The sequence below is a fragment of the Chiloscyllium plagiosum genome, chromosome 20, assembly GCF_004010195.1.
Source record: "Chiloscyllium plagiosum isolate BGI_BamShark_2017 chromosome 20, ASM401019v2, whole genome shotgun sequence".
NCBI classification, from domain to species: Eukaryota; Metazoa; Chordata; class Chondrichthyes; order Orectolobiformes; family Hemiscylliidae; genus Chiloscyllium; species Chiloscyllium plagiosum.
Genome location: NC_057729.1, coordinates 26,155,056 through 26,181,781, shown reverse-complemented (window position 1 = coordinate 26,181,781; position 26,726 = coordinate 26,155,056). Strand labels below are relative to the sequence as shown.

Here is a 26,726-nt window from a genome sequence, read left to right as displayed (position 1 = left end):
GGAAATCAGTTTAATATCCTTATACTTTTATTTAGTACATGTATAATTTCCAAATTATTTAGATCATATAGGTCTAGTATTTTTACTAACTTTAAAGGCTAAAAAGACTAACACCTCTTAATTATGTAAGCTCAGACCAGTACAGACACACTCAACCCGTCAGGGTAACAACCAACGTTTAACAAATACTTAAGCCATCCCCTGCTGCCCCAGGACAGATGTCACACAAACTTTTCTGTACAATAGGTACAATTATTTAACACCGTAATGTATATCAGAACTATGCATAAAGAGGCTCCTGTAAAAGTGCGTTTCGGATTCCATTGCTGCTCTGAACTGCGCTACTGCAGATGCTCAATAAAGAGGCTATTTTTGCCACTCGGTGATTTTCGGTCATTATTTGAACATAATCCCATACAAACAACGTCTGCTTGTTCCAACCGAGTAATGTTGCTCATCAATCTCCCTTGATGAAGTGATGGTGTAGAGGAGCTGGTGTTGTACTGGGGTAGCTACCTGATGGAAGGAGCAGCACATCGAAAGCTAGTGCTTCCAAATAAACTTGTTAGACTATAACCTGGTGTGTGCTTGTTTAACTTTGACTAAGTGAGTTGGCTCTGAGCACACAGCCTGATTTTTGTACCTGTGAGTCAGTGCTGGGTACAATTCTTGGAATACTAGGGGAAGTATACCAGACAGGAGAAGTTATCAAGGTAGTCAAAGATGGAATAATCTTTGAGATGGAGTCAAAAGGTCAGATTACCATAAGTGAATGATTGCAATCCCTTGTGAAGCTTCATGATCCACCATATCAGTAATTACTGATAAAGCTGTATGATATTTCCTGATCACATTTACTGATTAAGGTATGCCGTGGGTTTTATGGTAGACAAGCAGGAGGCTGGAAGATCACAGCAAGCCAGGCAGCATCAGGAGGTGGAGAAGTCTACGGTTCGAGTGTAACCCTACTTCATGTGGGTGTAAGGGGAGCTGTAGATAAAGGGAGAGTGGGATATGGGGGAGGTGAACACAGGTAGAGGGTATGGCCTGGTTGGTTGATAGCAGGAATGAATTCGGTTGGTAGCTGGAACGAAGGGCGGTCAGAGGAATGGAGGGGAGGGGCTGAAAAGGGAGCTGGGGGAAGGGAAGGGAGGTTATTTGAAATTGGAGAACTCAATGTTGAGTCCTTTGGGCTGTACGCTCCAGATGGAAGATGAGGTGTTGTTCCTCCAATTTGCGGACTGATTTGCTATGGCAATGGAGGAGGCTAAGGATAGTCGTGTCGGAAGAGCAATGGGAAGGGGAATTAAAATGGGCAGTGACTGGGAGGAAAGTACCTATAGGGTTCAGTGGCCGGGGGGGGGGGGGGGAATGGCGTGAACCAGTGATTGGCGATGGGAGCGTTTTTTGTGGAACACAGAGGGGTGGAGAAGGAAAGATGTTCTTGGTGGTGTGGTCTAATTGGAGTCGGCGGAAGTGTTTAAGGGTTCTAAGTTGGATGCAGAAACTGGTGGAGTGGTATGTGAGGACAAGGGGGACCCTGTCTTTATTGTGTTTGGAGTGGGGGGAAGGTTTAGAGCAGTGGAGTGGGGAATGGATGAGATACGGTGAAGGGCTGTCTGGATGACAGAGGGAGGAAAAGCATTTGGGATGCTTGGGAGTGAAATTTCTCCTCGTCCGAGCAGATGTGACAGAGGTAGAAGATTTGGGAAACGGCTTTGAGTTCTTGCAGGATACTGGGTGGGGAGGAGGTGTCGTCCAGGTAGGTATGGGAGTCTTTGGGTTTATAGTAAATGTCTATCTGTAGACTGTCACCGGAGATGAAAACGAGGAGGGAGGGGTCTGAGATAGACCAAGTGAATTTGAGGGTGGGGTGGAAGTTGTGAAAGTTGACGAACTACTCCAGGTCAGCCTGGGTACAGGATGCAGCAACCAATGCAGTCATGATGTAACGGCGGAGGAGTTGGCACAGTGCCTATGTAGGTATTGAAGAGGACTGTTTGATATAGTGAACAAAGAGGCAGGCGTAGCTGGGGCCCATCTGGGTACTCTTAACCATCCCCTGGGTTTGGAGGAAATGAGAAGAGTTGAAAGAAAAGTTGAGGGCGAGGACTATTTTGGTGAGGCGGAGAAGGATATTGGTGGTTGGGGACAGGATGGGTTTGTTGGAAGGAAGACGCTGAGGGCCTGAAGGTTTTATAATCACTGTATGATACTGATGTTTACTATATAATAAAAAAATGTTACACATGTAGTGTTCACTTCTAGGTTGTCTAGCAAAGTTTAGTGGTTTATTCAAAACCATAAAATCTTGTGCTTTATTCATTTAGTAAGTCTCTTAAAAGGGTAACGAGGGAGCAAATAGGGCCCTTCAAAGATCAGCAAGGCGGCCTTTGTGTGAAGCAGCAGGAAATGGGGGAGATACTAAACTAGTATTTTGCATCAGTATTTACTGTGGAAAAGGACATGGAAGATATGGAATGTAGGGAAGTAGATGGTGACATCTTGGAAAATGTCCATAAAACGCATAAAGGTGGATAAATCCCCAGGACCTGATTAGGTGTACCCTAGAACTCTGGGAAGCTCGGGAAGTGATTGCTGAGCCTCTTGCTGAGATATTTGTATCAGCGATAGTCACAGATGAGGTGCTGGAAGACTGGAGGTTGGCTAACGTAGTGCCACTGTTTAAGAAATATGGTAAGAACAAGCCAGGGAACTATAGACCGGTGAGCCTGATGTCAGTGGTGGGCAAGTTGTTGGAGGGAATCCTGAGGGACAGGATGTACATGTATTTGGAAAGGCAAGGACTGATTAGGGATAGTCAACATGGCTTTGTGCGTGGGAAATGATGTCTCAGAAACTTGATTGAGCTTTTTGAAGAAATAACAAAGAAGATTGATGAGGGCAGAGCGGTAGATGTGATCTATATGGACTTTAGTAAGCCATTCGACAAGGTTCCCCATAAGAGACTGGTTAGCAAGGTTAGATCTCATGGAATACAGTGAGAACTAGCCACTTGGATACAGAACTGGCTCAAAGGTAGAAGACAGAGGGTGGTGGTGGTGGAGGGTTGTTTTTCAGAGTGGAGGTCTGTGACCAGTGGAGTACAAGGATTGGTACTGGGTCCTCTACTTTTTGTCATTTATATGAATGATTTGGATATGAGCATAAGAGGTATAGTTAGCAAGTTTGCAGATGACACCAAAATTGGAGGTGTGGTGGACAGCGAAGAAGGTTATCTTGAATTACAAGGGGATCTTGATCAATGGGCCAATGGGCTGAGAAGTGGCAGATGGAGTTTAATTCAGATAAATGTGATCTGCTACATTTTGGGAAAGCAAATCTTAGCAGGACTTGTACTCTTAATGGTAAGGTCTTAGGGAGTGTTGCAGAGCGAAGAGACCTTGGAGTGCAGGTTCATAGCTCCTTGTAAGTGTAGTCGCAGTTAGACAGGATAGTGAAGGTTTAGTATGCTTTCCTTTATTGGTCAGAGTATTGAGTACAGGAGTTGGGAGGTCATGTTGCGGCTCTACAGGATGTTGGCTAGGCCACTGTTGGAATATTGCATGCAAATCTGGTCTCCTTCCTATCGGAAAGATGTTGTGAAATTTGAAAGGGTTCAGAAAAGATTTACAAGGATGTTGCCAGGGTTGGAGGATTTGAGCTATACAGAGAGGTTGAATAGGCTAGGGCTGTTTTCCCTGGAGCATCAGAGGCTGAGGAGTGACCTTATAGAGGTTTACAAAATTATGAGGGGCATGGATAGGGTAAATAGGCAAAGTCTTTTCCCTGGAGTGGGGGAGTCCAGAACTAGAGGTTAGGGTGAGAGGGGAAAGACTTGAAAGAAACCTAAGGGGCAACGTTTTCACGCAGAGGGTGGTACGTGTATGGAATAAGCTGCCAAGGAAGTGGTGGAGGCTGGTACAATTGCAACATTTAAAAGGCATCAGGATGGGTATATGAATAGGAGGATCTGGAGGGATATGGGCCGGGTGCTGGCAGGTGGGACTAGATTGGATTGGGATATCTGTTCGACATGGACGAGTTGAACCGAAGTGTCTGTTTCTGTGCTATACATCTCTCTGACTCTATGACTACTTTTAGAAGTAAAGATTACTGATCCCTAATAGGATTGTACCATAATTTGGTGATCTCAATCTCAGATCAACATTGAGTTGCCATTCTAGTCTGAGGTCATAATTTATGATCTGGAATGATAAACTCTTGTTGTCTGGTTTAATATTTTTTGCAAGTTTCCTCACAATCTAATTTTTCCCTGCATTTTAGTCATTCTTTGCAGGTTTTTAAAGTTTCTGCAATCTGTGGCTTACCTTGAATCTTTACAGCACTGAACCTCTCTCCTTTTAAATTTTTACAACTCCTCCTAAACTCCTTCACCATAGATGGTCACTCTTGCTTTAAGAGTTTTTTTTGATGGAATATACCTTTGCTCAGTAAATGAAACTTCTCAATTGATTGTCACAGCTTCTCTGCTTTTAATGTTTTCCCAGTGTATTTTACCCAATTCCCTCTTCAAAAACCTTTCATAATTGCTTTCATTTAAACAGTAAGGCACTACCTTCGTACCCAAATTTCTCACCTTCAAAGTGATTGTGACAGTTTATTATAGTTTTCTGTGTACTGTTCCCTAGAGGATCCTTTACTATATACTTACCTCCATACACATTGCCAAATCTAAAATAGCCTGTTCCCTGGTTAAATTCACAACATATTATTCTTTTTAAAAATAAAATTCTCCCAAATGAATTCTGAACTCACTTGCAGGATGATTTTTCCCAATTTGAATTGTCCAGTCTATCTGAAAATTAAAACGGCCCATGATTATTTTGGTTACCTTTTCTTACAACTCTGTTATTTCTTGATTTATACACTGTCCTGTTGTTTGAGGACTACCCGACTAGTGACGTTTTCTCAATTCCTATTTCTTATCTCAAGCTAACTTGATTCTACGTCTTGATCTTCTGAGACAAAGATATTGCTCATACTTTACAGAGCTCCCCTTTTATCCTTCTTCCACTTTTGAATTATTAAATATCCTTGAATACACATTTCTTCATCTTCTTAGTTTTCCTAGCCCCACAACCATGTTAATCATTCCATGTCTATTCATTTCTATTCTTACCTTCAGTTAATATTGTACCAAATGCTGCTGACATTGAGCTCAGGAATCTTTTAATTCTGTATTTTTGTCATTTGTCCCAACTCTGACTTAATTTGCCAGTGCATTTTTGTGTTTTTACCCCTTGTCCTTTTCCTGTTATACTGTTTATCTAGGCACATATTACTACACTGCCTTGATGCCTTGTTTTTTCTCTAACTTGCTGAATTTTCTCTCGTCTAAAGTATCCTTCTTCAGCACCACCACTGCCAGTCCAGTCCCCTCATTATTTAGTCTTAAAACTGTGCCATCAGTACTCTCATGGATCATTCCTCTCCAGCCCTGAGGTGATGTCCTTAAGCTGAACACTAGCAGGCAATATAGCCTTAAGGACGATCACTGTCAGCTACACAGCAGTACCTGTTCTTTCTAATTATGTTCATTACTGCATTCCTTTTTACTTCCCCAGCTTGAACATGCCCCAAGTCAATCTGTTCTTGAACATAATCAAATATCAGCTCGAGAACATAATCAAATATCAGCTCGAGAACAAAGAACAGTACAGCACAGGAACAGGCCCTTTGGCCCTCCAAGCCTGCGCCGACACATTCTGCCCTTCCATACTAAAATTGTCTTCACTTACAGAATCCATATCCCTCTATTCCATTCCTATTCATGTGTTCGTCCAGGCGCTTTTTGAACACTGCTATTGCATCTGCTTCCACCACCACCTCTGGCAACACATTCTAGACACTCACCAACCTTTGAGTGAAAACCTTGCCCCGCACATCTCTTTTAAACTTCCCCCTTTGCACCTTGAACCCTGACCCCTAGTAATTCACCCCTCCACCTTGGGGGGAAAAAGCCTCATACTTTCCACTCACAACCTTATAAACTTCTGTTAGGTCGCCCCTTAACCTCCTGGCAGTCCAGTGAAAACAACCCCAACCTTTCTTCATAGCTAAAATCCCCCCCAAACCTGGCAACATCCTTGTAACCCTTTTCTGTACTCTTTCCAAAGCATCCACATCCTTCTGGTAGTGTGGTGACCAGAACTGTGTGCAATATTCCAAGTGTGGGCCTAATTACAGTTCTTAAAGTTGCAGCATAACTTGTCTGTAAAGCTTCCATTGCTGTAAAGAAACAAAGCACTTAGTGAAATGTGTTTTCTATATATTTCAAAGAATGAAATTCAGCAACACACTTTGAAGTGGTTCTTTTCAAATTGTTTTGGCAGCGTTTGGAATGTTTGAATTGACTTCTCAAATCTCATGATTTATTCCATTGCATGTTTGTTTCCCGTCTCCACCTCTAGTTAATCTGTCGAGAGTTGTGCCAAATGGGCTGTTGGTGTTCTTCCCATCATATCCTGTCATGGATAAAAGCCTCGAGTTCTGGAAGGTAAATGACCATGGAATTCTTTTGAATTCAGCCATGGAATGTGGACAAAGCTGGTAACTGAGCGGCACCATCAGGTCTATTCAATGAACAGTTAAGATGCAACCACATTGCTGCAGTTCACATATTGAGAGATAGTAGTACAATTAAGTTGCTATTGGGCTAACAGTCTGACAACATGGGTGCAAGTTCAGTTCAAATCATGGAGTGATTGATTATTAAAAGTTAGTCTCAATAGTGTTGATCATGAGACTACCAGATTATGGTAAAATCCCATCTAGTTCCCTGCTGTCTTTCCATGGAGGACATATGCCATCTCTACCTGGTCTAGCCTGCATCTGAGTGCAGACCCGCTCAATGTGGTTGACTGGTAACTGTCCTCTGCCAGCAAGCTGCCCGGTCATGCCAAAGTCATAAAGGAATAACATCAGACAGATCACCCAACATTCAGCTGGGTATCCAAAAAGGCCAAATGCGCATCCCACCCTGTCAAATGTCCAAAATCCCCCTTTTAAACATCTGGGGGTTGTGCTATAACTTTGACAGCCATCCCACAGACAGTTTTTGTCATACACTCAGAATCGTGCCAACTTTCAACGTGGGCCCATCAGAGGTGGCAGCACAGTGAGGGGTTTAACTTAAAGTCTACAGTATTGACGCCATACCATGAGGCCTCATGATGCCAGGTCAAATATGGGCAAATAAATCACCTACCAATCACAACCTACTACCCTTCCCAATAATTTAGTGAAAGCATTAGGGTAGCAAAGACACATAGTAAACTCTGGGTGTGGAACTCCAATGTATTGAACACATCAAGGGAGGGAGAAAAAGTTAACAGATTAAGTATAAATGCATTTTAACAGCTTACTTGTGTGTTGTTCTTTTTAACAAAGTTTGTAAATATTTCCATTTATCTACTTCCACATTGTGCTTTGAGAGCATGTGACATCCACATATGTTTGCCTCTTACATCAGCAAAATTATAAAACCCTTCCAAGCAACTGGGTGTAATTCTGAACATGTTTAAAAATAGTAATACTCAAAGTTTCCTCTCACGGATATGTTAGTAACTTCTGTAAATGTTTTTGTACACGGTTAGAATGTCGTCATCAAGAATCAAATGACAGAATTGATTCACCCTTTTCCATTTCTAACTGTTTCTTCTAACAGGAGCAAGGCATTTCCAATAGAATAGAAGAGATCAAACCACTCTTTGTGGAAGTGAAAGGCAAAGGATCATTTACAGAGGTTTGCTTTTTGATTTGTGTTTTGCTTTGCTTTTCACAGGTTTGTAAAGTTCCACGTGATTCCATTCACTCCATAAAGAAATACATCTTGACTGTTTTTGGCATTTGGTCTGAATTTGAATATTTTAACTTATGGCAAATTGATTTCAGGTCATGAATGCATATTACGATAAAGTGAGTGATCCAAAGTCGAATGGAGCTTGTTTCTGTGCAGTGTGCAGAGGGAAGGTGAGAAATTTGACTCTATGGATAATCCCTCAACAAAGAGTCTCATTTTAATTGTCCAAGTAATGTTTAGGTTGTACACAATTACTGAATGGAATTCAAAGTAATGACTGTACCTATGAAGGTCGGCTGTGCTATCTGAAAGTAGCACTACGTGCAGTTTGCAAACAGAGCAATTTGCATAAAAGTAAATACAAAAGAAAATTCAAAGGAAATCGCAGGTGTAACCGGGGTGGTTGGGGGCAGACCAACCCGGTTGGATTCCACACCAAAAAAATTGATTACGCAGACTGGTCAGCTCCAGGCAAGTTTTTGAATAAAGCCAAAATACTGCAGATTCTGGAAAGCTAAAACAAACACAGAACACTGGAGAAATTCAACACGTCTGGTTGCATCTATGTGGAGAGAAACAGAGTTAATATTTTGAGTCTGGTATGTTTCCACAGATGCACCTGAGTTTCGCTAACGTTCTGTGTTAGAAGTGAGGTGGAATGCACTGCAAAAAGAAGTGTTTGGTAAATTTGTTGGATTTTTTAAAAAAAATTCAAAAGTGGAATTGAAGTAATTAAGGTCTTTGCAACAGTTACCTATCTTGTACAGGTAGTGGTTAGCATGTTCTACAGAAGGTTGCTTGAAGTAGCATTGAATTTGAGAAATAATTGAAGTTTGGAAAGTAATATTGTTCTGTACTTTCATAAGATTAATAAAATATATCAAACTGTAGACAGTGCTTTCAAGTAAAACTTTAGAAGTACAATGTGATCATGAGTTAACTTGTATTTGTTTCATCCTGTTTGAACCCAGACCAGAGTGATAGAATGAACCTGATGCAGTATTTGTTGTTTTCAGGCCAGCGAAGGTTTGGATTTTGCAGATATGAATGGGCGAGGTGTGATTGTTACTGGATTGCCTTTTCCACCTCGGATGGACCCTAAAGTAGTGCTAAAGATGCAATTCCTTGATGAAATGAAAGCGAAATGTGTCGGAACAGCTCAGGTATTATATGCATACAAGTATAAAATTGTTTAATAGACTTGTCCTTTTAATAATTATCTAGTTAAAAGATTACTTTGTGCTTACGGTCTTGATAACTCTTTGCTGGTCATTGCTAGTTTGTAACTGAAATGTGTATGAAGTTGTAAACATTCTTTGCACATGTCTGATTTAACAGGTGCATTAGCATTGCATGAACTCTATTCTAGAAGCAACTTTAACTGTTTCAGTGATGCACAAGTCTTTTTACTTTAGTTTTTTTCATGTTGAATGGTGTAGGACATCCTCAAGAATATTGTTAATGATAGTGAAGTGTGTCAGAACTAAGTGATTCCACAATCAGTGTATTAAATCTAAGCCTGATAGACTTAACACATTCAGTTTGTGAATGTGTTGAATAATTGAACAACTCACTGAGGCAGAGGTTTCACAAATATGCCTATTCTCAATGATGAGGGAGACTATCTCATCAGTGCCAAAACTAAGGCTGAAGCAATTGCAACTATCTTTGGCCAGGTATGCCAGGTGGATGGTCCATCTTGGCCTCCTTCAGAAGTCCCTGGCATCTCAGATGCCAGTCTTCGGCCAATTTGATTCACTCTACATGATATTAACAGATCGTTGGAGGCACTGAATGATGTAAAATCTGTAAACTGGCAACACCGACAATAGAATCATAAAATTGTTATGGTACCAAAGGAGGCCATTCAGCCCCTTGTGCCTACACTGGTTGTGTTCCCTTGTGTCAATCACCTGTCCTTTTCCCCATATCACTGCACACCATTTGTACCCAAGTAATCATCTCATGCCCTCTTGAATACTTTATTTGAAATTGCTGCCACCACCACATTTCCAGGCAGTGCATTCCATAATCACCCATATCACTAAATCTGTGCTGTCTCATTCTTTCTTTTATGATGGGGAACAGCTTCCACCCTATGTGTTCTATGCAGCCAGCTCATGATTTTGAAAGCCTCCATCAAATCTCCTCTCAGCCGCCTTCTCTCCAGGGAGAACAGTCCCAACTTTTTGAATCTATCCTAGAGTACTGAAGACGTGCTTGAGAATTTGCTGCTCCCCAAACCGAGCTGTTCCAGTACTGCGATGATACTGTCACCTTCCCAACAAATGTGAACAATTGACCTTCTATGCCCTATACACAAAAGGTTGGACACTTCTAACCTGGCCAGTTAACATCCCAGCCCCCCACTGTGATTCTCAGTAAAGTGGTGGAAACAGTGCTATCAAGCATCAGTTGCTTCATACCAACCTGCTCACTGATTTTCAGCTTGGGTTCTGCCAGGGCAATTCATTACAGCCTTGGCCCATGTGATGTGAGATTTTGCCCTCTGGCCCGAGACTTTCCCACAAGAGGAAGCAACCTCTCGGTATCTAGCTGGTCGAGCCACCAATAATCTTATATGTTTCAAAAAAAGTCAATGAATATAGGTACATTCATTTAAAAAAAAAATCCCTCTATACCTGGGATCAACCTTCAGGTCACCTCACTGTCCATAAGGTCAGACCATAAGACATAGGTCAAATGGTCTACTTTTGTTCCTATCAAGTCTGCTGTGCCACTCCATCATGGCTGATATGTTTCTCAATCGCATTCTCTTCATTTCTTCCTGTAATCTTTGATATTCTTCAAAGTTTGTGAGAAGATTTGTAGCTCGGGTGCTCGTTGTTGTGGTTCTGTTCGCTGAGTTGGGAATTTGTGTTGCAGACGTCTCGTCCCCTGTCTCGGTGACATCCTCAGTGCTTGGGAGCCTCCTGTGAAGCGCTTCTGTGATCTTTCTTTCTTGATATTCTTACTAATCAAGAATCTATCTATCTCTGTCTTAAATACAGTCAATGACCCCTCACCTCCACAGCTTTCTGCAGCAATGAGTTCCCCAGATTCACTCTGCTCCTCATCTCCGTTCTAAAAGATCAGTCCTTCACTTTGTACCCCTGGATTCTATTTTCTCTGACAGTGGAAAAACCTCTCCATGACCACTGTGTCCAAGCATCTCAGTATTCTGTAAATTTCAATGAGATCCCCCTGAACATCCTTCTAAACTCCAATCAAGTCCTAGTTGTGAATTCTGTTAATATTAACATGCAGTTTAGGAATGCAAACACACTGTTGGCAAACATTTCAAGAGGGCTAGAATACAACAGCAGGGATGTACAGCTGAGGCTGTGTAAGGCTGTGTCAGACCGCATTTGGAATATTGTAAGTACAGACCCACAGTTCTCAACTGCTTCTCATATGACAAGCCTTTCATTCCAGGATCATTTTTGTGAACCTCCTTTGGTACCTCTCCATCACCAGCACATCCTTCCTTAGATGTGACACCGAAAACTGTTTGCAATATTCCAAATGCCATTTAACCAGAACCTTACACAGCCTCAGCAGTACATCCCTGCTGTTGTATTCTCGCCCTCTTGAAATGTTTGCCAACGTTGCATTTGCATTCCTAACCTGCATGTTAACACTAAAAGAATTCAGAACTACGACTTGTAAATTTCTTTTGTGCTTCAGACGTCTGAAGCCTCTCCCCATTTAGAAAATAGTTGACACCTTTATTCTTCATATCAAAGTGCACCACCTCATACTTTTCCATATTCTGTTCCATCTGCCATTTCTTTGTTCACTCTCCTAGCCTGTCTGAGTTCTTCCGCAGCCTCCGTATCATATGACACTATCTGTCCCTTCATCTTTCTTCGTGTAATCTGCAACTTAGCAATTACACCCTCATTTCCTTTGTCCAGATTGTTAACATATAATGTGGATAGTAGTGATCCCAACACTGACTCCTATAGAACTCCACCAGTCACCAGCTGCTATCTTGAAAAAGACCCCTTTATCCCCACTAACTGCCTTCTGCCAGTCAGCCAGTCATCTGTGCATGCCAGTACCTCGTCCCTGGCACCTTGTCCAAAACCTTCTGGAAATCCAAATAGTGGGCGGCACGGTGGCACAGTGGTGTGGGCGGCACGGTGGTACAGTGGTTAGCACTGCTGCCTCACAGCGCCAGAGACCCGGGTTCAATTCCCGCCTCAGGCGACTGACTGTGTGGAGTTTGCATGTTTCCTCCGGGTGCTCCGGTTTCCTCCCACAGTCCAAAGATGTGCAGGGTCAGGTGAATTGGCCATACTAAATTGCCCGTAGTGTTAGGTTATGGGTAAATGTATGGGTGGGTTTCGCTTCGGCGGGTCGGTGTGGACTTGTTGGGCCGAAGGGCCTGTTTCCACACTGTAATCTAATCTAATCTAATCTAAAGATGATGTCTCCTTTGTCTAACTTGCTTATTACCTTCTCAAAGAATTCTAACAGATTTGTGAGGCATGACCTCGCCTTGATGAAACTGTGGTGACTCAGCCCTGTTTCACCATGCATTTCCAAGCACTCCACAATCTCATCCTTAATAATGGACAACAGCCAAGATCAGGCTGCACTATAATTTTCTGTCTTCAGTTTTCCTCCCTTTAATAGGAGTATTACATTAGCCATTTTCCAGTCCTCTGGGGCCCTCCCTGACTCAAGTGATTCCTGAAAGATCACCACAATCTCAACAGCTATCTCCCTCAGAACTCTCTTGCAATTAAGAACCCCTGATGTGATTAGGTAACTCTAGCAAAGGCACAATACAACAGATGCCAGAATTTTGAAACAAAGTCAGGATACAGGGAAGCAATGGCCTAGTGGTATTATTGCTGGACTGTTAATCCAGAGACCCAGATAGTATTCCAGGAACCCAGATTCAAGTCGTGCCATGGCAGATGGTGGAATTCAAATTCAATTTTTAAAAAACCTTGAATTTAAGAGTGGAATGATGACTGTGAATCCATTGTCGATTTTTGGAAAAAAAGCCAACCGGTTCTTTAATATCCTTACCTGGTCTCCAGACCCACAGCAATATGGTTCACTCTAAACTGCCCTCTGGGCAAGTAGGGATGGGGACTAAATGCTGACCTAGCCGGCAACACTTCATCCCGTGAATGAATAAAAAAATTGCCAGAAATAACTCAGCAATTGTAGCAACATCTGAGGAGAAAGAAAGAGAAATGACTTTGCAAGTTTAGCTTTTCATCAGAATGTAATGATAAAATGTCAGGGACGTTATTAAGCAATAGAAAGGGGTGGGTTAGAATAACAAAAAGGAAGGTCTGTCACAGGAGGGTGGGCAGAATAGATGAAATGTCAGGTCTTTCATACAAGGATGAAGGGAGTAGTAATGCAATAAAGAAACAAAAGATATGCCTGGAAAATGTGTGAATGGCCCAATCATGAATAATTACTATTGCAAGTGAACAAAAACAGGAAAGTTAAGACCAGGAAAGAAAAAGGTAACAAAATGGGGGCTGTGGTTGAACTTGCTGAACTCCATGCTGAGTCCATAAAGCTATAAAGTCTAATCAAAAGATGAAATGCTGTTCCTCAGGCTTACATTGAGCTTCATTAGAGAGCTGCAAATGACAAAGGCCATGGAGGTCAGTGACAGCAAGATGGAAAATTAAACTGATAGGCCCATAGCTCGGAATGTACTGCAAAAGATTCACCTCATCTATATTTGGTGCCTCAAATTAGAGTAGACCACATATTGAGCTGCGTATATAGTATTCAAGTCATTCTGATGTAATGCGACAATTGCATTCCTCTGCAACTCTGTGCTGTAGAAAACCTCTAAACAAAATCGGGGTGTACAAAATCGCTATAGAAAATTGCCATACCTGTTCAGTAGAAAGATCATGTTATCTAAACAGCATCTGCAATTCATCAATCGCGTTATAGCCAATTCATTTTAAAACATATCAGAACAACCTGTACTGTTTTGAAAAAAAGTACAAGGAATCACTGGGCATGAGTGTTTGTGGAGTTTGGAAGGTAAGAAGAGGGAGGACATAAAAAAGCAGATTTTGCATTTTCTTTGGCCCACATAGAAGGGAGAGAGTGGGGCTTTGGGTTCATTGAGTCAACAACAGTGTCAGAGAGCGGCGATCCTTTCAGAATTCTGAAAGAGAAGGTTGGGTAAGACTTCTTTGTCATGGCATCATTGTAGAGGTAGTTCTGTTTCTTGTTAGCAATTATTTTGGAGATTACATGGTAAATCTAAAAGCTGGTCACATCTTTGTGGATCAATTTGTCATTCATACCTCCAAGGAAAGGTTTATGTAATTGAAGATGTCATGATGTTGAAATATGAATACTTACAGGATAATTTAAAGGATAAAGCTGGATTACATCAATTGATTTTTTTTCAAAGCATTTATCAGGGCAAGAATGGTACAGACAGCAAGCATCACGTGCTGTTAATCAGGCCATCGGTAGGGTTATTCGTCACCGCAATGACTATGGAGCTATCTTCCTGTGTGATCATAGGTATGTAAGTAAATTAGATTTTGTTCAAACATCTTCCAATAAGCTATATTGAGTAGGTTAAAGCTTTGGAATTGACTAATAACAAGTCCTTATGGAACTTTCTTGCAATCGTGTATTTCAATGCCTACTAATCTTAATTGACAGAGACTAATATGATGTATTCTGTTCAAGTATCTAAATGTTAGAATTTGTCCATTTTTCTTGTCATAATGTGTGATTTTACTCTGCATAAAAATCTGTTTTGTCATTTGAACAGTTGCAGTATTTAAACATTGATACGACTGACTGAGATTCTTTTTTTTCTCTGCTATCACTCACCATCAAAGTTAACTGTCATGTTGTAAAACATCATCTCTCTACGTCCTTCTGTTAGAGTCTCCAGAGTTGTCTTCCCCTCCCAAAAGAGTAACAGAGATGCTGAAAAATACTGTGTACATCAAACAACTGTCCATTGCAAGACCTGTTCCTCCACAGCACCCCCTCTTTTTTCATCCTCCCCGCCCACAACAACCTCCCCTCCCCACCAAAGTTCCATCATCATGTATTTTGTGTGATGATAATGGCATGGATGAGGACTTATTGGTGAAGAGGAAGCAAATGGTAGAGCTAAATGGGTCTCTTATGGGTTGGTAACCTCTGACAGTGTGTGACAAGGACCAGTTCTGGGGTCTCAACTGTTTACGATCTATATAAATGTATGGGTTACTAAATCTGTGGGGTTGTGGCCCTGTGAGGTCAGAGCAATGGTGTTTGGCCTCTGTTAGGTGAAAGTCAGTACACTCTTACTCTTGGAGAAAGTGAGGACTGCAGATGCTGAAGATCAGAGCTGAAAACCTGTTGCTGGAAAAGCGCAGCAGGTCAGGAAGCATCCGAGGAGCAGGAGAATCGACGTTTCGGGTATGAGCCTGAAGAAGGGTTTCCTGAAAAAGGGGTCATGCCTGAAACGTCGATTCTCCTGCTCCTTGGATGCTGCCTGACCTGCTGCGCTTTTCCAGCAACACATTTTCAGCTCACACTCTTAATCTTGCCAATGGATTTGTCAATGTTATAGTTGAGCCTGAGAGAATGGTGGGCTACAAATTCAGAGACGCTTGGGTTGGAGTGAGTTTATCTCCTGATTTGTCTTTTTTCATGTTCTTTAGTGATTCTGCGACAATGAGTTCATTCCAGAAGTTGTTTACATTCTCACTATGCGCCTACTCTTGGACAATATAATTTCAGTAACTGGCTAAGCTTTTGTTGTCTGCCAGAAGCAAGCCTAGCTAAGCATGACTGATATGGATTTAAATGGATTGATGAAACTGCTGATGCTTTTAAAATGTAGGATCTTGTAGAGGAAGAATGATACAATTGTGCATGCGTTTTTCACAGTTGCAATTTTTGTTTTTACCGTTTTGAAATGAAACTGGAAATAACTTGAAAGTCAGCTCCACAGATTGACTCTGACTCAGAAAAGCAGCCACATTTAATATCAAGTAGATGTTAAGTTCAAAATGATTTTCTTGATCAACTTCATGTGTATTCTGTCCTTATTTTCAGATTTACTGGAACTGAAGTGAGGTCACAGTTGTCATCATGGGTGCAGCCATATGTCAAAATCTATGATAATTTTGGACACACAATTCGAGACGTATCGCAGTTTTTTCGTATTGCTCAAAAAATTGTAAGTACCCAATGTTTGATTGAATCTATAAGATGTTATCTGTAAAATAAATGTTATGTACTCTGAAGAAAAATAAGGTGGCGATTGTTTGCTTTTGTTCTTGAAATTCTATGGCCTCCTGGATTAGATGAGTGTATTCTGAAATCTTGTTTATGCTGTACAAACTGTTGAAAGGATGGTCGATCTTTAACACTTACACATTACTCTGGTACATTTTAGTCATAATGTTTATTCAGTGTGTGCTTATCCTCCTGAAGAGACTAGCCTTGTGTTTTACTTACAAGAATCGCATATTCTTAGTTTATTTTCAAAAAAAACTTACTTACAGGTTTATTTGCCACTTTGGCCAATAGGTCACAAGTTATATTAATGTCAAGCAATAATTATTTTCAGCAAGAAAGATATCTTGGGAACTAGATTCTATTATATTTGCATTTGGAATCCACTAGCATCAACATCCTGGGAACAAGCATTAACCAGAGGTTATATGTGCAGCCAGAGGAAATGGGTGAGATCCTTATTAAGTACCTTACATCGGTATTCAGCAAAGAATGGAATGTGAGGGGTGTTGAGTTTAGGGAAAGGTGTGTAAATACTCTCCGATAGGTCAGCATAATGGAGGAGGAGGGAGTGTTGGGTGCTGTCTTATGTATTAAAGTAGAGAGTGTGGTGCTGGAAAAACACAGCAGGTCAGGCAGTATCCGAGGAGCAGGAGAATCGATGTTTCGGGTAAAAGCCCTTCATCAGGAATCCCTCATGATGGGCTTTTGCCTGAAACATCGATTTTTATTGTTCATCTGAAAGGACATAGACTTTTCAACATGACTGAAATTACTTTGTAAAAACCAGCGATAAGCAACGATTCTTATTTTTATTATGTTTAATGTTGTAAACATTTATGATTCTATTCCATGATGTGCATTAATTGACTGATGTGTACTGACTCAATTTCTCAATATTTTCAGAAATTTGAAAATCACATTTTGTTTGACATTTTGGTAATGTGTAATGTTTTCTCTGGTAACCTTTTTCCTCTTTACAACCATTGACATGTACCCCCTTCCGGCTAGAGTGGAGTCCAGACTGTTGTAATATTTTGATTTGATACATGGCCACACCTCTCCCACTCCCTTGCAAGCGAGAGAAACAGGTCTTTAAAAGAAAAGAAAGTCCTGATGAGCTTCAGTTACTAGGAAATATTCCCAATGACTAATCATTGGAATGGGAATGTGGTTTTGCAAAGATACACCACCTAATAATACTTAGCTCTTAATTGTTATGGTGTCAAGAACCTTCAGCTTCAGCAATTGAAATTCTGATTCCACATTGAAGTGACACTTCCCCATTTTCTATGATTTGGCTGCATTCTGCTGTTGGTCATGATTGTGGAAGCATTATCTTTGACCTCATGTGTGCTTTTTAGCCAAATTGGATTGAACACATTGTATGTAAGCTAGTTCAGGTAGCTTCTACAGATGCTATGTCATGATAAGATGAACAGAAGGCTGTCCAGATATTCTTAATATGTTAGAAAAATAAATTACTTAATCGTTGTCATTTTCAGAACTGTCGGTGGATGAGATGCCCTGTTTAACTAAGAACATTAGTCATTGAAGTTCAGGTTACATTTGGCGTGTTTGGGGATACTTCTGAGGGGAGTTACGAGGTGCAAGTGTTCTCCCCTATATGATATATAAATGACATAATCTTTCAAGGATTCAAAGTAAAGTTTAAATAGTTCCTTGAATTTACAAACTATGGATCTGGGCTGACATCACAATAACTTAAATATGAATTAAATTATAGATTTCTTTAAAAGACTGTGCCTCATATTCTATTTACAGTTTTATTTGCTGTCAGGTGGAAAAAAAAAGACTATTAAATATGTATGTTTTCAGACTGAAGAAAACTGACTTCAGACAAATCTCTAGTATTTGGTGGTTTTGACCGTTTTAATATTTAAATAAGTAGGGTTTCACATGCATAAGTCTGAATTTTTAATATCCCATGTGAAAACATGCATCTAAGACAGTGCTACATTAATCTAGAATTTGAGCTCCAGTGTCTGAGATGGAAATTGAACTGTAAATTGTCTAATTCCTATTTCGTAATAGTCTATATTTGGTTATTGTGCTTTTTCAAATTAGAAAACAGTAAATATCACTTAATTTAATTGAGAAGAAAAGGAATAAAAGTTGGTAAGCTATGGAGGAACCAGTTGATCATCAATTGTAAAAGCCATTTATTGCCATCTATTTGAAATGGAATGGTGAACACTTTTAACACCCCAACCAAGCAGCGTAAACTACACCAGTTTTTCTTCAATAGCATTGCTCTCACGTCTGAATTAGGAAATTTGCGGTTCAAGTTCCATGTCAGAGACTTGAGCTCAAAATCTAGGTTAAAATAGCACTGTCTTAGATGCATGCTTTTGTACAAAATATTAAAATAATGTCCCCCAGTTGCCTGAAATGACAATAAATATTCCATAATGCAATTTCAAATAAGAGTGAGAAGTTATCACTATCATACCAAATATTTATCCCTCAAATCTACATCACTAAAACAAATTACCTGCATTATTACTCCAGAGGATCATAGAATCGCTTAGGTGAGGAAGCACGCCATTTGGCCCATCAAGTCCGCACAGACTCTCCCAAGAGCATCTCACCCAAGCCTTTCACCCGACCCTATTCCCATAACCCTGCATTTCCCATGGTTAACCGACACATCCCTGGACACAATGGGCAATTTACCTAACCTGCACATCTTTGGACTGCAAGAGAAAATCAGAGCACCTGGAGGAAACTCGCACAGATATGGGGAGAATGCGCAAGCTCTATGTTGACAGTCACCTGAGGCTGGAATGAAAACCCAGATTCCCTGTGCTGTGAGGCAGCAGTGCAAACCACTGAGCCACTGTTCCGCACCTGTTTACAGCTCTGCATAAATTAGCTGCCGCACATCTTAAATTTATACCAATAACGACAATTCAGAAGTACTGCATGGATTATAAAATCCTTTGAGACATCCTGATTTTGGAAAAAGTGCTGTACAAATGCAAATCTTCATTTGCTTCAATCTCTTGTGTGCCATCTCATAATTTTTAAATAAGTTAATATGTTTTTACTGTTCGTATGTATTGTTCAGCCTGTGAAGTAGATTTAACTTTATAAGCATTGAATTCATGGCACGGTGTGTGACACTTTTCAAAATAAAATGTAGATGATTTCCTGCATGATCTCATGTGCATGATATGCTATAATTAAGGGAAAATTACAAAATCTGAGCCGCACTAGGTTGGAATCAGAGGATACATGCTTCTATAAAATGGTATTTTTTTTGACACAAACCAAGACCGAAGTGAGCAAGCCTAAACTCTCACTTTCTGACAGTGTAACAATAAAGTGTGCCTTGTCTACTACTAGTTCCAAATAATTGCTAACCTAAGAGAGGTTTTGTGCCAGCCCAATCCACATTGCAGGCTGGCTGGAAGGAAGGTGGACTGACCACTATTTCATATGTAATCATAACAAGTGCTAACTAAGTAGCTTATTTGTGAGTTTGGTGAACCAAACTAGATGAAACCAATTTGAAAGTTCCAAAGTTAAAGTTATAAGTTATTTTAGAATATATAGTACTTTAAACAGCTGTTGCTGATATATTGTATTTAGTTCTGCCAGTGCCACCCATTAATAGTTATGAAATACTAATGTTGCTTTTAGAGAGCCCCATGTTACAGTTTGCTGAAGTTAATTTAAAATGGGGGGGGAAGTTTGCAACAACATTAAAATATAGGCTTATTACGATAACAGTATTTCTGTTACATAAACAGATGCCTGCACCAAAACTGAAGACGGGCTGTTGCAGTGGCCGGTGTGTGGAAAGTGATCCTGCTCCCTCATCCTCGTCTGCTGTTTCAGACCTAAATCTGAAGAAAGAAAAAACTTTAGATTCCCATGTTCCAAGCCTCAAAAGAAAGCGTGCTGGTACAGTATTGTTCATATCACTACAGAGGAACCTCAATTATCCGAATGAGATGGATATGCACTATTTCGTTTGGATAATTGATTAAATGCCACTCCTCTGGTGCTCAGAGTTTTCTGAAGTTTCCTTTTTCTTCACTCTGCCTACTTGCTCCCTCTCCCTATCTCCAGGACTTTTGTTTCTGAGCAGACACACATGTGTAAGGGACCTGCAGCATTGCTGAAGCTTCCCGCCCCTCCCTCCCCATCAGTTCAATGGGATTGGCACACCAAGCACCTGCTAAGTCTCTTACCCCCTACCCACCCCGGTCAGGAGACTAGGCAGCAGCACACTTGAGTGTGCAAGCCCCCACTCATCCCTCACACGCATATACACAGCCACACACTCAACTTTTCACTGCAATGTTTTGACAGGTTCCACCTTTACCCTGTACAGGACAATGTTGGAGAGATTATCTGGGGAAGGAAGGGAGGTTTAGGGTACATCCCTGTGTAGAACTCCAGGGAAAGTGTGGGGAGAGGGATGGAGAGAGAGAGGGCAGGTGGCCAGTCATTTGGAGATGGTGCCTGGGCTCCCATCGATGTCTAGGACTGTTCTCGGCAGCATTTCAATTAGCCGAGTTCATTTTTAATCATAGTAAACAAAAAACATGATCACTGTTGTAAACAGGTCCTTGATGTAATGTTTCTATCAGGACCTTGAGATCATCTTCAGGTAATCTGAATTGAATTGGGACAATCATTGTGCTCCATTGAAATGGAGGTATGCTCACTAGGGAAGTTGCATTCTGGTCAAATAAAGGATGGATTGTTGTTGGGGGGAGGGGAAGATGAAGGTTGTCATCATATGGGATTATAGGTTTTGGTCACCAAAGTGATGATCTATATATGGAGTTGGGACAGCCTTTTGTCAGGAGATTTATTGATATAAGGTACATGGATTCTGATTGTTAAAACAGTGGTAAATTTGCAAAGAAATGTTACTGAGGAGTAGGACATTAAAATCTGCTAAGTAATGCTGCATCAGCAGAGGGTTTGAATTGCAGGTTCAGAGCAATTTGGGTATCATGATGGGGAGGTCATGGTAAGGGCGAAGATCTTTGAGATGTGGGATCCACTTTGCTGTTTAGATACCTTTGAAATATTTCACTTTCTTGAAAAAGAAGAGTTATTTGCTGGGGCGGGGGAAGGGATTATAATCATTCCCTTTACAGTCGGTGAACTTTAGTGACTGTATCCAATTCTAGCTTTTTTTTTTGCTCAGTGTGGGAGAAGTTTATGCTGCTAGAACTCACGATCATTAGAATCATTTCTTTGGGTTTAATATCATGGACCAGATAATAATCTCCTCTCATCACTCCAGGGTTGCAGTGAAGTTGAAGTTGATGAGCGGTTGCAAAGGATTGGTGCTTGTATGTGGTTTTGTGCAATTAATAGAGTTTACATATATCTCCAAGTATGGTTTATATAGCTTTTCTATTTCTGTGCTGTGAATGATGGACTTTACGTGATGTTGGACGACTATTTTATCTCCTATGCTGTTGGTTTTGAGAGTTTACTGATAAGGTATGCTTTCCTTTATTGGTCAGAGTATTGAGTACAGGAGTTGGGAGGTTATTTTGCAGCTGTACAGGTCATTGGTTAGGCCACTGTTGGAATATTGCTTGCAATTCTGGTCTCCTTCCTATCGGAAAGATGTTGTGAAACTTGAAAGGGTTCAGAAAAGATTTACAAGGATGTTGCCAGGGTTGGAGGATTTGAGCTACAAGGAGAGGCTGAACAGGCTGTTTTCCCTGGATGGTCGGAGGCTGAGGGGTGACCTTAGAGGTTTACAAAATCATGAGGGGCATGGATAGGATAAATAGACAGTCTTTTCCCTGGGGTCGGGGAGTCCAGAACTAGAGGGCATAGGTTTAGGGTGAGAGGGGAAAGATATAAAAGAGATCTAAGGGGCAACTTTTTCACGCAGAGTATGGAATGAGCTGCCAGAGGATGTGGTGGAGGCTGGTACAATTGCAACATTTAAGAGGCATTTGGATGGGTCTATGAATAGGAAGGGTTTGGAGGGATATGGGCCGGGTGCTGGCAGGTGGGACTAGATTGGGTTGGGATATCTGGTTGGCATAGATGGGTTGGACCGAAGGGTCTGTTTCCATGCTATACATCTCTATGACTCTAAGGATGTCCATTCTAGTATGATCGCAAGTATTGTGAATGCCACTGCTAGTGGAGCAGCACACACATGCCCAGGAACACAACTTGACATGTAAGCCAATGTCATTGATTCCCATCTGTGCATTTGTAGTGGCCATTTTACTGGACGCTTACAGTCTGGATGAGGAGGTGGATCAGAGTGAGGGGGACCAGGCACATCAGTCGGCCCTGTTGCTGGGCTTGGACTCAGTGCTCCAACAGAAGCCGCAACGAGGATGCTGGATGACCGAGTGAAGATACAGCAGCCAATGAAACCTAAACTCTTAGGCACTGTTAAGGAAGGAAGCTCTGCTTCGTCAGCCTCCACCACCACCTCCACCCAATGGTGATGTCAGCAGAACATGTGCATGTAGGTGCTTCCTATGGCCTGTTGGAGCCATTAGTTGACCTTGTGAGCTGCCTCTGCACATACACAGGAGCCATTTGTCATTTTAGATTATCACTTTGTTCTAGTATTTTTTTTCTTGGTGGCTATTGGCTCTAGCTACAACGTGAGAGAGTGCACCCAACACTTCCAATAGGAACGATGGCTGATGTTCTGCTCATTCAGCGTATTATCTACAATATGCAAATGTGCTCATTGTTTCCTAGTCCATGTTGGGAAGAAGTGCAATTGTTGTTCAGTCTGTTGGTGAATGAATTCATGCTGGGAATTCTAGCCCACAATTCAAGCCAATATTTTGAAATTTTGAGGTTTCCACTTCTTTCCTGCTGAATTTTAAGCTGTTGGTTTCCCAATTCACCACAAAGCTCGTTTGGCATTGCAGCAAGCAGGGTTATTTAAAAAAACTTTAAAAAAGAGCTGCTCAACTAAGGTTCAAGACCCACAATTGTTCATAGTGTTCAGAGTGTACTCAGTGCATTCCAGGAAGTGCTAATGTTTTGTAGAAGATGATAATTGATTTTATTTTTAAGCATGTGATGACAGTCGAGAGACCATGCTGACCAGAAGATTTATTCTGTTAGTTGCAGATTTACTTCATCCTGTTGAAACGAGGTCTGGATGATTCATTTGAGGAAGTTGGCTGCATTGTATCCCATGTACATGTATCAACAAGGGCTGCCTGATTCTCTAGCCTTCATTCAACAATTGAGTAGTCAGAAACTCAGGCGTTCACACTAGGCTTGAACAACCTACTATATAAGGTTGAAGATTAGAAGTTTTGCATATGCCGTGAAAAGAATAAGAATAAAGGTCTCAATTGTCAGGTCCCACTATTAGAGTTAACCCTTTGAATCACTTCACAGGAATTTCTAGGCCAGCGACAATATAAATTGTATAAAAGCTGTAGTAATTGTAGCAGAAAGAGTGGGAATGCTCACCTCCCAGTCAGAAAATCTTGAATTTACTTTTAAAAACTAAAGTTTACCTGTAACAAAGCACCTTTGTTCATGTTCCTAGGTGACAATCTAGACAGGTTAAAAAATCTTATCACAAATTAAACAGTTCAAACTGTAGCTACTAGGTGTCTTCAAGTCCATCTGGTTTGTGCTAAAGGAAAATCCCATGTAGACAGCGATAGTAAGAAAACTGCATGTAAAAAGGAGCTTTGTAAATAACGAGGTCTTGGAATCCTTCATCTACATTCCAAAATCCAGGGGATCTCTAGTAATCATTTTCCTTCCCAACTTACAGCATTTATCTTCCAGAGATCCTTTCTCTACTACCTCAATTTCCTGATCTATGATCTGAAGTTGCTGGTGTTGGACTGGGATGGACAAAGTCAGAAGTCACACGTTACCAGGTTATAGTCCAACAGGTTTATTTGAAAGCACAAGCTTTCAGAGCAATGCTCCTTCATCAGGTGAGACCTCCAAAAGATTGTGATTTCAAATAAACATGTTGAACTATCACCTGGTGTCGTGTGACTTCTGACTTTGACTTCATCTATGTACTGCTCTATGTTGATATTATCGGTAGAATGGAGGTTGCTTATATAAAGCTACAATTACACCAATTCTCTTGATACCTTCACTGCCCCTTTGCTGTTTCTCTGCATGTCTGACATCCAGTCTCCAATGAAGTACAATCCATCTCTCAAAATCCTTCTCAGTCAAGAGTTTTCTTAAAGCCCACATCATAATTAGGGTTCATACTTCACTTTCTCAGTGTCACATTTGGTTTGGTATAGTACTTTAAAATGTTTGTCTTTCTTAAAGTTGCAAATTGTTTTCTCATCTAATACGATTTTCAGTGTTTGAATGCACCATTTGCAACAGGATTAAAACACAAATCTCTAATTTTTCAAATTGAGAAGTTATGACAGCAATCCAGCAAGAAATATGAAATCAGCTAATAAGAATTTCTTTGAGTATTTGGAAAAGAAAGGAATAAAGTCCTTAAGTGTCAGTTCTCCAGAGAAGTTCTGAGGAATGAATGATGAGATATAAGAAAATGGCAAATGAATTAAACAAATATTTTGTATCTGTCTTCATTGTTGAGGAAAAACATGAAACATTACAAAAAATTGTGAATCGGATTTGAAAGGGCATGAGGAATTTTTAAACCATTACAATCACCAAAGGAAAAAGTACCGAGGACATTATGAGAACTTAAATCTAACAAGTCCTGATGGACTTCATCCTAGGTTTTGCAGATGTGGCTGATGAGATAGTGGATGTATTGATTCAATATTGCAACATTCCCCAGATTCTGAAAAGGTCCCTTTAGACTGTAAGATAGCAAACATCACTCTTCTGTTCAAGAAAGGAGGGAGACAGAAAGCAGGAAATTGCAGGCTGGTTAACCTAACATCAGAGGAAAAATGCTGGATTTTATTATTAAGGAAATTGTACAGGGTACTTAGATCTTCATGCAATGCAGCACTGTCAACATAGTTTTGTGAAAGGGAAATCATGTTCAGCTAATTTATTAGAGTTCTTTTGAAGATGTAACAAGCAATGTGAATAATGGAGAAGTGGTGGATATACTACATTTAAATTTCCAGAAGGCATTTGAAACATCAAAGGTCATCGTGTAAAATAAGATCTCTTGATGTAGAAGATAAGATATTAGAATGGGCAGTTGGAATAAGGGATCATTTTCAGTTAGAGTCATAGAGATGTACAGCATGGAAACAGACCCTTCGGTCCAACCCGTCCATGCCGAACAGATATCCCAACTCAATCTAGTCCCACCTGCCAGCACCTGGCCCATATCCCTCCAAACCCTTCCTATTCATATACCCATCCAAATGCCTCTTAAATGTTGCAATTGTACCGGCCTCCAACACTTCCTTTGGCAGCTCATTCCATGCACGTACCACCCTGTGTGTGAAAAAGTTGGTCTCTATTTTTTAATCTTTCCCCTCTCAACCTAAATCTATGCCCAGATGTGATGAATGGAATGGCATGAGGGTAAGTGGGAGGCCTAAACTACTTCTGATTTATATCAATGATTTGCTTGAATAGGTAGAAGGTATGACTGCTAAATTTGCTGTTGATATAAAATAGCGAAGAAGGTAAATTGAGAAGAGGAAACAAGGAGTGTACAAAGTGATATTGATCAGTTAATTGAATGGGCATAAAGTTGGTAAGTAGAATATAATTAGGATAAAGTGAATTGTCCACTTTAAGTTGAAAGGTAAAGCAGCACATTATTTAAATGGGGGAAAAAATTGCAGAATCCTTTTGTATTAATCACAAAAAGTGAATTTGCAGTTTCAGCTAGTGATAAGGGAGCATACCTTCCCTCTGCCACTTTGTAGACCTTAGACGTCTGTGTGTGGCATCAGCTTCCAGAAGTCAGTGCATCCACATGCTAATCAGCACGCATGTCTCTGAGTGACAATGCAGCCTCATAACTTAGGGGGAACATTGTGAGGGAACCAAGTGGGATATTGTTATTTATTGTAGTGAGATTGGAATATTAAAAATAGGCAAGTTTTGGTACACTTATTTGTGGTATTGGTGAGATCACATAGAGCAATAGAACACAGAAAACAGACCCATTGGACCAACTAGCTAGCACCACATCTGGAGTACATTGAATAGTTTTGGTCTCCTGATTAAGGAAAGGATAAAAATGTGTCAGATGCTGTTCAGCCAGGAATGAACTGGAATGATTATTGTGATGAAGGGGTTATGAGGGAAGGAGTTTTGTTATTGACTAGGCCAGACTACTCAAAACATTCTGAAACAGGCAACATAGACCATAACTTGGCAATTTGTTTCAGTAAGTGTACAGTGAGAATTATCCGGAATAAGTTAGCTAGGTTGATAACCGAGTTTTAAAACAGACAAACATTTATTCACAAAATTACACAATGAAATGCAAAGAACAGAATAAAGGACTCCTCCAGAACTCAGTCTATTCAAATTAGACTTAGTTATGCCATTCCGAATATACACAACAGTCCCAATAAGCAAACCCCGTTTAAAAAAAACAGCAAAAATGGAACAAATACTTACAGGTTGAAGTTAGAAGGGCAGAAGGAGAGAGTGAGCTAACCAGCCTGTTTCCACACAGCTGAAGTTCTGACTAGTTTTGGACTGAACTACTCAGCTAGAG

The 26,726-nt window shown here is 40.7% G+C and overlaps 1 protein-coding gene across 6 annotated transcripts in view; it reads left to right on the top strand.

Annotated features, from left to right (window-relative positions):
- The window catches only part of rtel1 (regulator of telomere elongation helicase 1), a 160,229-nt gene that overhangs the window by 88,906 nt on the left and 44,597 nt on the right, over positions 1-26,726 (top strand). For all 6 annotated transcript variants that reach the window (XM_043710324.1, XM_043710325.1, XM_043710323.1 and 3 more), the window contains 7 exons: positions 6,435-6,520; positions 7,691-7,768; positions 7,918-7,995; positions 8,842-8,988; positions 14,238-14,353; positions 15,893-16,016; positions 19,852-20,005. In XM_043710324.1, coding sequence (XP_043566259.1) covers positions 6,435-6,520; positions 7,691-7,768; positions 7,918-7,995; positions 8,842-8,988; positions 14,238-14,353; positions 15,893-16,016; positions 19,852-20,005 — 783 coding nt within the window. The remainder of the gene's footprint in view (positions 1-6,434; positions 6,521-7,690; positions 7,769-7,917; positions 7,996-8,841; positions 8,989-14,237; positions 14,354-15,892; positions 16,017-19,851; positions 20,006-26,726) is intronic.